The sequence below is a fragment of the Lacerta agilis genome, chromosome 9 (genome assembly GCF_009819535.1).
Source record: "Lacerta agilis isolate rLacAgi1 chromosome 9, rLacAgi1.pri, whole genome shotgun sequence".
Lineage (NCBI taxonomy): Eukaryota > Metazoa > Chordata > Lepidosauria > Squamata > Lacertidae > Lacerta > Lacerta agilis.
Window position 1 is genome coordinate 34,284,653 of NC_046320.1, and position 12,820 is coordinate 34,297,472.

The 12,820-nt window shown below is 38.3% G+C and overlaps 1 protein-coding gene across 1 annotated transcript in view; it reads left to right on the forward strand.

Moving 5' to 3' along the window:
- The window catches only part of PDGFC (platelet derived growth factor C), a 103,338-nt gene that overhangs the window by 73,963 nt on the left and 16,555 nt on the right, over window positions 1-12,820 (forward strand). Inside the window, exon 3 of the mRNA XM_033159766.1 lies at window positions 1,073-1,253. Coding sequence (XP_033015657.1) covers window positions 1,073-1,253 — 181 coding nt within the window. The remainder of the gene's footprint in view (window positions 1-1,072; window positions 1,254-12,820) is intronic.

The window sequence follows — 12,820 nt, forward strand, 5'->3', positions numbered from 1 at the left end:
TATTCCCAGCCCCATCCAAATGGATAGGAGAACTGTTCTGCAAGTCTTTCCCCTCTCTTTGGAAGAGAGAAAAGACAAAAATGGAATCCTCAGTTTAGTTGCATTTTATTTATTCAGAGTTGTTTAAAAACAAAATTACAGCTTTTCTTACTATGTATTTAAAAATAACTCAAGGCAGTTTACAAAATACAAATATTAAAACAACCAAGGACAAATCAATTAAAAGAATATAAGCTACAATCAGCAGATGAAAATATCAACTACAAACATACGCAAAAAACAAACAAACAAACAAACAAACAAACAAAAGCAAGAATGAATAACAGGGTAAATATCCATAATGCCAGCCATAACAAAAACAAGGCTAAGCTAAAGACAGAAGCAAATTCAGTTTAACAAAGTCATCCAAAAGTGTCAGCATTTCATCTGGTACTAAAACTGTGTAGTAGTTGAGCACAAATCCTGTGGACAGGATTGCACATCTGGAGGAGGCACCTGTAGCAAGATTTCTAGTGTTGAAAGCAGTGCATGAGGTGACACAGTGAGGTGTCCCAAGCCATCTAAGGCCTTTTAGTGGGACCCTGAAACAAACAGGTAGCTAATGTAGAACAAATAAAAAATATTTTTAAAAAAATTGGGCTGATGTGCTCTAACCCAACCAAGCAGCTCTAGCCAACAACTTGGCAGCAGCAATGTGTACAAGTTCCGGGTTTATGGACACTTTTCAATAGTGGACCCCACAGTTGTTGTTCAGTTGTTCAGTCGTTCAGTCGTGTCCGACTTCGTGACCCCATGGACCAGAGCATGCCAGGAATGCCTATCCTTCACTGCCTCTCGCAGTTTGGCCAAACTCATGTTAGTAGCTTCGGACCCCACTAGGACCAAACAGTAATAAAGCATGGAGGTGATTAAAGCCTGTATGACACTGGTGAGATAAGACCCAACTTTCCCAGGAAAAGGGAGTAGTGTGTTTTATTGTTAGCTTATGTATTTCTTCTTATGTAATTCTGTTGTATAAAGATTCTATAGAAAGTAAATCACTGAGTGAACAGTGTCTATTTTTTCATCGTAGATATGATTTTGTAGAAGTTGAAGAGCCCAGCGATGGCACTATTTTAGGACGGTGGTGTGGCTCCACTACTGTTCCAGGAAAGCAGATTTCCAAAGGAAACCAGATAAGAATACGATTCGTTTCTGATGAATATTTTCCTTCTGAACCTGGATTCTGTATCCATTATACTCTCCTCGTACCAGTAAGTATTTTTCCCCTCTTGTATTTCTAGCTCTTAGACTTCCAAGATGTTATGATAAAGAAAAATAATAATAAGTGTAACAATACAACGTTATATGCTGTATAACGTTTCTTGTAATCCGCTTAGAAGTACTTCTGCCTCAGGAATGGGGCAGAAGCAGGAGTAACTTTACAAGGAGGGACTTGAATGAAGAAACAACAACATTTGAGAACTGCTGTAAAGATAAAATTGTTAAGAGCAGAGCAATCAAAAATGGCAGCAAGAGGGAAAACGAATGGCAGGCAAACTACCTTTTCCTGTCCCCCGCTGGACTCATGTTGGCAGAACGGAAGATTAGGTTCTATGTGTGTAATGCTCTGCAGTCTAGGTTTTTAATTTTATACTGAAATGGTATAAACTACACTAGCTCCAGGCTGGCATACTATGCTCTCCATTCCAGGGACTTGTGGGAATGGGAGAGCTATGAATCTTTCTCTAGGCATGGCTCTTTGTCCTCTCCACCCTGTCCAAAGTCAGACCTCCAACAGTGGAGGGGAACTGGTGGTAGACCTTCCTATAGCTTCACATAGCAATCATCTTACACTGGATCTCCGTTTCAGAGGGCAGACCCCTCTCTCTCTGAGAGGGGGATCTGATGGAACAGGAACCACAGAATTATGATTAAAGAGAGCTGAAGTGTGTTTGAATTATTTTTTTTTCATTTTCAACTTTTACAAACATTTTAGACAAAAAGAACAAAATCATTTCAAATTTAATTTGACTTTCCTCTCCTCCCTTCAGCATTTGTTTATTTATTTCACATCTTTTTATTACTGCATATCCAATTCAAATATATTTATAAATTTTCCATTATCTTCCCTTTAATTATTCTTTACTGTGTTTGTTTATATCAATCCTGCTAATGTTTTAATTTGTTTACAATATGTCCTCAAATAATCAATAAACTTTCCCCATTCTATTTTTGAAAAGTCTCTCTTCTTGATTTCTTATTCTTCCGGTGAGTTTTGCCATTTCTGCATATTCCATTAATTTTAGTTGCCAATCTTCCTTATTCGGAACTGTTTCTTCCTTCCATCTTTGGGCACAAATCATTCAAGCAGCTGTGGTAGCATACATAAACACCCCCCCCCCCATTCAGTAGGTACATCCCCACCCATTATACCTAAAAGAAAAGTTTCTGGTTTTCTCACAAAATGAATCTTCAACATTTTTTTGCAGCTCATTATAAAGTGTTTGAAACATATTTTGTGGTGGGCACGTAAAAAGGTTAAAAGTATTGGGAAATGATTTATGATGAGATGAAAAAAAATGTTTAAAATAACTTTCCCCAAAAGCCCAGAGGCATTCTTGTTAGGATTAGTTCAGGCAGAAGTCCCCAGGTGTTAGAAAAACTTATTTATGTATGCAACAATAGTGGTTCTAGTTTTGTTAGCCCAAAAATGGAAAGTGAGGGAGGTCCCTTGTAAGGAGAACTGGCCACTTAAGATGATAGAATATACGGAACTAGCAGGTCTAACGTACAGAATAAGAGAGCAAGAAGAACATGTATTTAAAGAGGAGTGGGAATCTTTTGTTGAGTATGGGGGGGGGGAAAACTGTACACAGTTAAAAATGCTGGCAGCATTAAGATAAATCCTACTGTTTAATTAATATTTGAGTGTTGTATGATTGGAGAACTGACTAAAATGGTTATATTAAAATATGCAGGTGTAATATGCAGGTGTAATAGACAAACAAAATGAACCATGGAAGGGGAATGAGGGAAGTCATTGATTATATGGTATTATGTAAAATGTTTATTTTGAAATGTTAAACTGAAAAGTCAATAATTTATTTATTTATTTTCAAATGAAACATATTTTAATGAATTATCCCTAACTGGTAAAACATCACTTCCTGCTTAAATTCTTGAAGATGTAAAGACATAATAGATTGAGAGTAAATAGACTAAAGACAAAATGAAATTGAACAGTGTGCATTTTTATTTGTTATTGGAGACCACACACAGTGAAAAGAACATCTTCCACTACTTTCAGAACTGGAATGTGTGGTTGTTGTTTTTTTAAAAGAAAAATAACTGGTATAATATTTTTAATTTTAGTAAACTGTTCTTGAAGAACAACTTCTAAGACCATTAAGCACCTGAAGGATAATTGGCAAATCAGCCAACTTAATGCAGACAAAAGGAAAATGAGCGGAGCAGAGGTCACTAAATTTTGGTCATTATTTTGCAACAATATTTCATGGCTTTCTCCTCTAAGCATTTACACTTCTACAGAAACCCACCTGATCTAATAACATTGACATTAATAATAATATTATGAATAAATGAGAAATAGAAACATTTTATTTTCTACCACAAGCTCATCCTAGCATTTCATTGGTTATGCATTCCTGAAAACATTGCTTCGAATATAAAGGTCTTTGGAAACAGTATTTTATATATTGACAAAAAATATAGTGACATATCACCCATCTTTGGATCCACGCAATCATTTTAAGTCTTGGGGTACATAATAGCATTAGTGTACTTAAGTTCCCTCGGTATGCAAGAAAGGAAGTGACTTGCCAAAAAATTATGTTAAGAAAGTCTAGCCCAAGTCTCTTCGATAGTGATATGATTTACATAGCAACAGTATGCTATGTAAACAAACGTGATAAAAAATTCCAATTTGGGTCTGGGTAATATTCCTTCTAGCGACTTGTTTAGTTTAAATTATGTCAGTTACAAGCTTGGCATAGAACACCCAGTGTAGTAAAGTCTATTGTTACTTGGGGGGGGGGAGCGGGTGAATGGGACACTTGATGCCTGAGGTGCCATTAAGGAATGCATGACTGATTGCCAAAGGAGTTATTAATTATTCGGGGCACTGAGAACAAAGCAGCTCCAGTTGAAGCTGAAGTTGGGGGGTGGCTAGATCCCCCCCCCCGTCTATCTTGGCACCTGGTAGTATGTCATTTGTCATTCAAGATCATGCCAAATTTTCTTTACAAGAAACTCACTTTACCCCTCTTGCATGGAAGCTGAGATGGAAGATGGAAATCCAAGAAGCTTCTGAATGACCACCCTAGTTTGAAATGTATTTTCTGAAATGTTTTGAGCTTTGTATATGTACCAGACATTCACTTAGGAAGATAGCAATTTGCGCTGGGTTGTTATTATTGGCTTAAGAAACATTTCTCAGCCTGAGGCAACTGGAGCTGTAGTTTAATGCAGATATTCAGTATAAAACTAATTAGTCACTCCTTACTACTAGAACTTAAGGCAGTGGAACTGTCTTCTTTTTAAAAAGAAAATATTTGCCTTAAAGACACACACTTCTTCATTAAACAACTTTTGTTTGCATTTTTATCAGTTTTGAGATTTATCCACATCATCCTTTATATGCCATATGCCATTGTGAATTCATGTGATTTGCCAAGTCCAATAAACACAGACATGGTATATGCATTTTCTCATGTTTTTTTTAAAAAACTTGATTAGATGTATCAGTCTGATATTATATAATGTTTCTAGTCCAATTCACACACACGGCTATTACCCAAGGGCAGAAGCTCTAATTAGTGCCAAAGGGAGCATCCCTTTCCATGACTAATAATAAACAAGGAAGGAATAAATTTGTTGGGATTATGGTTCACAAGCAAAGCGTTAAACCTTCCCTCACTACTGTAATCCCAATGAAAATTGGGGGGTGGGCTACTAGGAATTTTAAAAAGCATCCCTGATGTACTTTTATGTGTTCAGTCCTCTGAGAGCAGGGATGTAATCATAATGGAACATGTTAAATATTTGTTAAAATGGCTTTGAACACAGATATTTTTTATGCAGCTCTAGCAGACTTGTATATGAAAATAGATTATTATTTCATAACATGTTTTTATAACACATTATAGAGATTTCTTCTTATGGAATACTAGGGTGTTTTGAAAAAGCAAAAAAACAAAAAAAGTGTTTAAACTCCAAGGAGATATCTCAGCCAAGAATGTCTCTTCAGTTTGGTTCAGTAGTTCCCTGATTATTCTACATGAAATATGAATCAGTAGAAATTATTTTAATTGCTTAATTTACACAATTCATTTTTGAAATGTAGTACTTTGTTGGCATGAAAATCTGTCGTTGTTTTTTAGGAAGAAAACAATTGTGTTACTACAATATATTGAGAGGTGTTTGTAAAAGTTGTAGTAACAAAATTGTTTTCTTCCTAGAAAAAAGGGGGTGGCTAACCTGTGCCCCCACCAGCCGTTCCTGGGTTACATCTGCCATAATGCCATACCATTGGCCATGGTAGCTGGGGCTGATGGAATTTGGAGCCCAACAATACCTGGAAGGCTGCAGGTTAGTAACTACTTCTCTAGATAATATGAAATCTACTGAGCTTTTGTGCTACCTGCCGTGATCAACAGGATCAAAATTAGTCAGTCTTACCCTACCTCATTGCAATTCTCACAACTTTGGGGGGGATAAGGCATTGAGTTGGATCCTTAGCCTGTTGGGTACCCCGCTAAAGGAGTCCAGAAAGGACTAGGAATCCACAAGGACTGATTTGACATAGTAACCTTCAAAATGGGATCCTGATGGGATCGCCCCAATTTGATGTGTGTAATAGACTGAGCAAGTGTCAGTCTAGGGTTGACCCATGACCCAGGCTTTTTTTTAATCAACCAGCCACATGCATTGATGCCAGATACATTCCTAGTGTCTTTGCCAAAGCCTACTTAAATCTGTAATCAATAATAGTTGTGACGTATTCAGGGGTGTAGCAAGGTAAATTGGTACCCGGGGGCAAAAAAAATAATTCACCCCCCCCCGAGGCATAGGAAGGTCAGGTGGTACCTGGTGCGGAAAATTTCTTGTCACCCCCCCCCCCAATGATTCCCCTCCCCTTGCAAAAATGGTTTTACGTTATAGTGGTACCTCGGGTTAAGTATGCTTCAGGTTAAGAACTCCGCTTAAGAACAGAAATTGTGCTCTGGCGGCGCAGCGGCAGCAGGAGGTCCTATTAGCTAAAGTGGTGCTTCAGGTTAAGAACGGACCTCCGGAACGAATTAAGTACTTAACCCAAGGTACCACTGTATTTCATATTTTCTTAAAAAGGAATAATAACAAGTAATAATAATAACAAAAACTTTTATTTATATCCCGCCCTCCCTGGCCGAAGTCGGGCTCAGGGTAGCTAACATCAGATACATAACATTGGTATAAAATCAAACAATAATTAAATTACCTCCTAAATACATCTCAAAATCAAATTAAAGTCTAATTAGATGGCTTTCCACAGGGTTAGGGTTGGGAACAGTAAGTGCTCCACTGAACTGAAATTTCAGCCTTCACAACATAGGAAAACAGCCAAGTAAACAGCTATTTTGGTGGAGGAGGGTCAAGATATTAACCTATATGCATGAAATTTCATATATAGCTATATAATCCCTAGTATAGAAAGATAAGACCTTTGGAGCAGGCATTTTTTAAAAAAGTTTTTTTTATGAACCGCCCTAGTAGGGCAGTAATTGTTCCTTGATAATTTGCCACCCCCTCCATTATGGAACTTGGGGCGGCCCACCCCCTATGACCCCCTTGCTACGCCCCTGGACCTATTTCATCCAATACTTATGTCCTGTCTCTTATTTCTTCCCTTGGCCTGGGTCTGCAAGGTAAACTGTATTGTTGTATCTTTAGTGTTACACCTAAAGCTGCTCAGTTCCTTGATGTATTTTGTGTGAGTTTTATAATTTTATTGCTTTAATATTTACATGTACTTTTTATTCTTCTTTATCCTTGATCAAGTTCTGCATATGCTGCTAGACCATCCATTTTATGAATAATTTAATTATACACTTATTTTTTAAAGTCTTTAATGCACTTCTGAAGTTGAAATACCTATTTATTTAAAATACTTTTATAAGCCCCTTTAATAAAAAAAAATTCAGTAGGTGGTTTGCATAAAATTAAAAGAAAAAAATGCCTTAAATAAATAAATGGGTTCAGCTAAACACAACAAGACCAGATATTGGGACTGATGAAGGAAGGAGTATGCCTTGAGGTATTCAGTGAAGGAGAAAGTTTTACTAGGCAACTCATTGCTTTATAAAATTTTACACATTACAGAACATGTTATGACCTGAATGGGGGGAAATGGCACTAGCATTAAAGTTTGCAACTCTCCTGGAGCATATGTCTTAAAGGTCATTAGGAGTAAGTCTGTGGGTACACTGAATGTATAAATATTTTTGTGGTTAAAAAAATAATGTTTTAACTTGAAAGTTGAGACAGAAGGATATCCAGAAGTACCTCAGTTAATTTTGTAAAGCAGTTGCCATTTGTTTTTGAGGTTTTTTTTAAGCCCTCACCCAGGTCAAAGGTCTGGAAATGATGCCTTATGAGGAACGGTTTAGGGAGCTGGGTATGTTTAGCCTGGAGAAAAGAAGGTTAAGGGGTGATATGATAGCCATGTTCAAATATATAAAAGGATGTCATATAGAGGAGGGAGGAAGGCTTCCGGTTTGGTGCCGGATAATGGCGGAGTGGAGCTGAATCAGCTCCAGTCCCCGGGGGGTTTTAGGGGTCTCCTTGTCTGCGCCAAGGGCCCCTTAAAGCCACGGGAAGAGCGTCCCGTGGACCGCGGCCTCGTGGGTCCCAGACGTGCCGTCTCTGCTCTTGATTGACCCTCGTAAGGGGGGGAAATCAAGCGAGCGGAGCTCCGACACGGGACTGGAGAGGCGGATGCACCCCCCCCAGGAGATCAAAGCAGCGATTCTGCCAGACCTGAGCACCAAGCTTTTCCTGCTAACTTCAAAGAAAAAAGAAGAACCCCCGGCTGCTGTAAGTACGGGACTAATTGGATTTACATTTGAATAATTGGCAACCGGGAGGGATGTTAAAAGGAAGCCCGTCCCTCTCCTTTGTTGTGCAGAGGAGGTAATTAAGTTTCAAGCGGCTGCAGCTGCATCACTAGATACAATGTTGCTACGAAGCACTTTGATAGAGAAGATGGATTAAATCCCAACTTGAGGGATTGAAGATTTTGGAAATATCTCTTCTGTGGCTTTTGGAATTATTTTTGGCACCCTGTCTCAGGGAAAATGGCGCTGGAAAACTAATACGCAAGATGGAAAATTACTGACATTTGACACCCTTTGTCTTCTCCAACCATGCTTGCTTTCGCTTTTAAACTGATTCTAGATCCGGGTATTACCCAGGAACAAAGAACAATCCTTCTGCAATTGGAGTTTGTGAATCGGAAAATGGACTTGTTAGGGCGTAATTTCAAAGAAATTTGTTGTGGAGCAGGAGAGACCAGCCAGATCTGGGAGAATTTTGATAATTTGGAAGCAGACTTCTCCAGGGAACTGGGGGAGGTGCTGGAGAAATGGGACGAATTGATTCAGCAACCCCAGGTAAATGGACGGCCCTGGTGTAGTGAGAGACACAGGGCTGATGTTTTGACTGGAGCTACAAGATTCAGTCTCTGGAGTGGGAGTCCAGAGATGAAGGTGAGAAGATTTTTGAAGACACAAGTGGAAGGAAATCAAAATTGCGAAATGGAGTTGCTGGGAGAGGAGAGCTGGTGCCTCTTGAGGCGCCCAAGGAGGAGATTTATAAACTATAAGATGATACTGAACAAGGACAACAGAGGGGAATGTAAAGATGAATGGTGGGGGGGCATGGGAGAGAGCAGAAAAATGGTGAGAAGGGGAATAGGGTGAAAATGATAAAAATTGAATTAGGATGGATTTATGGTACCCTGAAGATAGTGTGTTAAGATTTTAGGATTTTGATGTTAAGTTTTAAGATTTTGATGTTACGATTTTGAGAATTTTGAATTAGTGAAGAGATATGTAACTGACTAATAGCAGCAGCTTAAGTGAAAAGAAGTATAAGATTGATTTAAGAATTATTTCATGATACTATAAGATGTTAAGTTTTTATGATAGTATAAAAGGTTGGATAATGAAATGTAATGTTAAAAATGGATGTTACCAAAGTATATTAGTATTGAAGGCAGAGGAGGGAAAGCGGGGGAGGTCCCTTTAGAAGATCAGAAACTAGATTTTGTTAAGTAGTAAGAGATAGATTGGTGTTCCAGTTTAGGTATGTATTGGTTTTGGTTTTGTTTTAATTGTTCTCTTTGTCGATTGTGTTTATGTAATGTGTTTTTTATTGTGTTAAGGTTGGTGTTTATGTTATGTTATGTCTTTCTCTTGTTTTATTGGAAAATAATAAAAATCTTATAAAAAAAAAAAAACATATAGAGGAGGGAGAAAGGTTGTTTTCTGCTGCTCCAGAGAAGCGGACACGGGGCAATGGATTCAAACTACAAGAAAGAAGATTCCACCTAAACATTAGGAAGACCTTCCTGACAGTAAGAGCTGTTCGACAGTGGAATTTGCTGCCAAAGAGTGTGGTAGAGTCTCCTTCTTTGGAGGTCTTTAAGCGGAGGCTTGACAGCCATCTGTCAGGAATGCTTTGATGGTGTTTCCTGCTTGGCAGGGGGTTGGACTGGATGGCCCTTGTGGTCTCTTCCAACTCGATGATTCTATGATTCTAGGTTATTTGTTTCTCATTTTGGTCATAATAAGGCTAAGTTTGTTCAGAAAATATGTGGTAATAATTTGTTTCTATCCCAGGCCAATCACTGTTCAACTTTATCCGCAAAAATAAGAACCAACGGGGATAGTTCATTAAAACCTCAGAGCAGTATATAGTAAATAGTCTATAAAACCAACTCACTTTGTTGGTTTAGGGGTCTCATTCTCACTTAGGTCATGAAAACTTTGGCTCAAATTTCATGCAAGGCCTGTTCCAATAGTGGTTAGATACAGGTGCTTTCAAAAATCTAAAGCTTCTCCTACTGTCTTACTTTGCCCCAAGAACAAATACTGAAATTTCTGTTGGAACAATGCAGGGGTATGTGGTGGCAGGCACTCACTGGGCCTTGATGAAGCATCTTTTTCCTGCCAGGGGTAGCAGTACAGCTACCAGTCTGAGAATATGTAGGGCGAAACAAACATTTGAATACGTAGGGCAAAACAAACATTTGAGCTTCTCAGAACCTCAAAAAAACAACTGTGAGAACAGAAGCCTAGGGAGCAAATGTGACCATGTGCAATGGAGAGTGATTCAGTAGAGAAGGGAGTACCGGTAGGTAACAGTATTGCAGTGTTGGCCAACTGTGGTATGTGAAAGATGTGTGAGTACTGCATATCCATAATTATAGTGTATGTGTAAGCAGGGATGTGTCAGACAGCGAAGGGCCAATGGACAATCACACCAAAATGTGAATTAACAAATCTAGTCTACTGAGGATCCAAAACTGTTTTAAACTATCTTAAAAAACACATGTATGTTTTTAGAAGCAGTGTTTTAACCAGCCTCAGTGTAGGACAAAGACACATACTGGGTTGCATGGAAGTAGGCCATAGGAAGCCATATGGTAGTAAATCACTAGAGGTGTACTACTATACTTAGAATTAAGTACCAAACCACTAGAAATGTTTGGCTTTTACGGCCAAACCCGGGGGTGGGGGGGAGGGCAAACAGAAAAAGTCTTCTATGAACGATGATCAAGAATAGTTTCTCAATGAAAATATGTCATGACCCAGACCCTTATTGCTGAAGACTTCATAAATCGTTTTTCTTTTCCCGCCTAGGAAGGCAAACACAATGACATTCAAATTAATCTTTTAAACAAAGTCCTTCATGTGTTTCCTTTCAAACCTTTTCAGTAGTCTCTAGATGCTTTTAAACTTCTTGTACTTTCATGCTGTAAAGATAGTAGGAGAAGGGTAGGAGACTTGGATTTTCTCTCACCCCCCCCCCCCTTTTCACCTCCTCTCCTGCTTTTACACAGCGGATGATCTGAAGCCCCTTATCCTTGCCTAAGAGTTCCTGAATATTAATGTTAATCTGCACTATGTTACATCATCCAGAAACAAAATAGAAAATTCTTTCCAGTAGCACCTTAGAGACCAACTGAGTTTGTTCTTGGTATGAGCTTTCGTGTGCATGCGCACTTCTTCAGATACACTGAAACAGAAGTCCAGAAACAGTTACATCATCCAGAACATTAATTCTGAGCTGATTTTTTTATTGTGCTCCAGTTAGTCTTTCAGTTTTGTTAGTATAAGATTTGCTAGTTTAGATTAGCGAAAAGGAAGAAATGGCCAATTTTAAAAAATTGTGAATAAAGCTTTAATATTTATTGCTGCTATATAAAGGACATTTACAGAAGACAAGATAACTCAGGACTGTAAAATTCTGATAGACTTTGTTGAGCTCAAAAAGGATATGGCCAACAAAAACAGCAGCTGAAGTTCAAAATAAGTATGAAATGAAGCAAGTTGGCACAGGAGATAGCTAAATGTTTTGATTACATATGATTTACATATATGTTTTTTTGATACTAGAAATCCAGGTTATCCATGTAATGCATTGGTAGTAGGTTCAAGGGAGGCAAAAAGAGAGACTTGAGTGAAGAATTAACTTACAGAATTAATTTCCACTGCGTGCTCAGATTTCAGTTCCAAATGTGGCTCTGAAAAATATTAGACAAATTAATAGTGGATAATTGAAAGAGTGGATACAGAGAAACGTTCCTAAATCATACGTAACTCTAGGAACTTGTGATCAGCCAGTGGAGTTGGTAGGTGGGAGAATATAATACATGGAATTCACTGTAATTCAGATTGCTTTTTGGGGGGGGGGGACAGCAAGCAGATTTGTGGAAACAAAATCGAAAATTCTTTCTAGTAGCACCTTAGAGACCAACTGAGTTTGTTCCTGGTATGAGCTTTCGTGTGCAAGATAGACCTACCAGATTTGTGGAAGATAGACCTACCAGTGGCTATGAACCATTTTGGTGAAATTTCAGTGCACAGTAGCAGATGTTGAAACAAACAGAGGCTGTTCTTCCTTTCATGTGTTATGTCCAATAGGCGCATATATGGTTATCTATCCTGGAAATGAAAGTCTTGAAGAGAGTTCCACTGACTATGGAATTCCCTTTGACTAACTTCTACCACCAAGTAAATACATACCTTTTACCCTGGGCCTTTGGATGAAATCAGCTGATTCTCTTTAATGTTTCAGGGCTTCCCCCCCCCCTGCACTGCTGCACTACACTTTTATTTATTTATTTATTTATCAAATAACAGTCCACCATTCATCATACACAGTTACCTCAGGGTTGTTTCCAACAAACATATTCCATTCCATAGCAACAGTAACACACAATACTTGAAAACCAATCGTTATTTTAAAAAACAAACAAATAAAAGTGTGATTTCAAGAATCTCAGTAGTTCTAGAAAGTGCATCAAAGATCCCATACAGTTCATAAACTGTTTGTCGCCTGCTCCCTGATACAGCTCTGTGAAGTGGATTTCACAAATCGATTTACAGTTAGAGCTGATTAATGCCTAACTTGACGTATAGTGGCTCTCTTAGAAGGATGTGCCAAGTGCAATTAATTTTCAATTTTGTTTTGAGAAGAGTGTTCAGAGATGACTGCATCCTTCCTGTAGTATACGATACATTGATCACTCTCTCCCAGTGGCACTGCAAAGTAATCA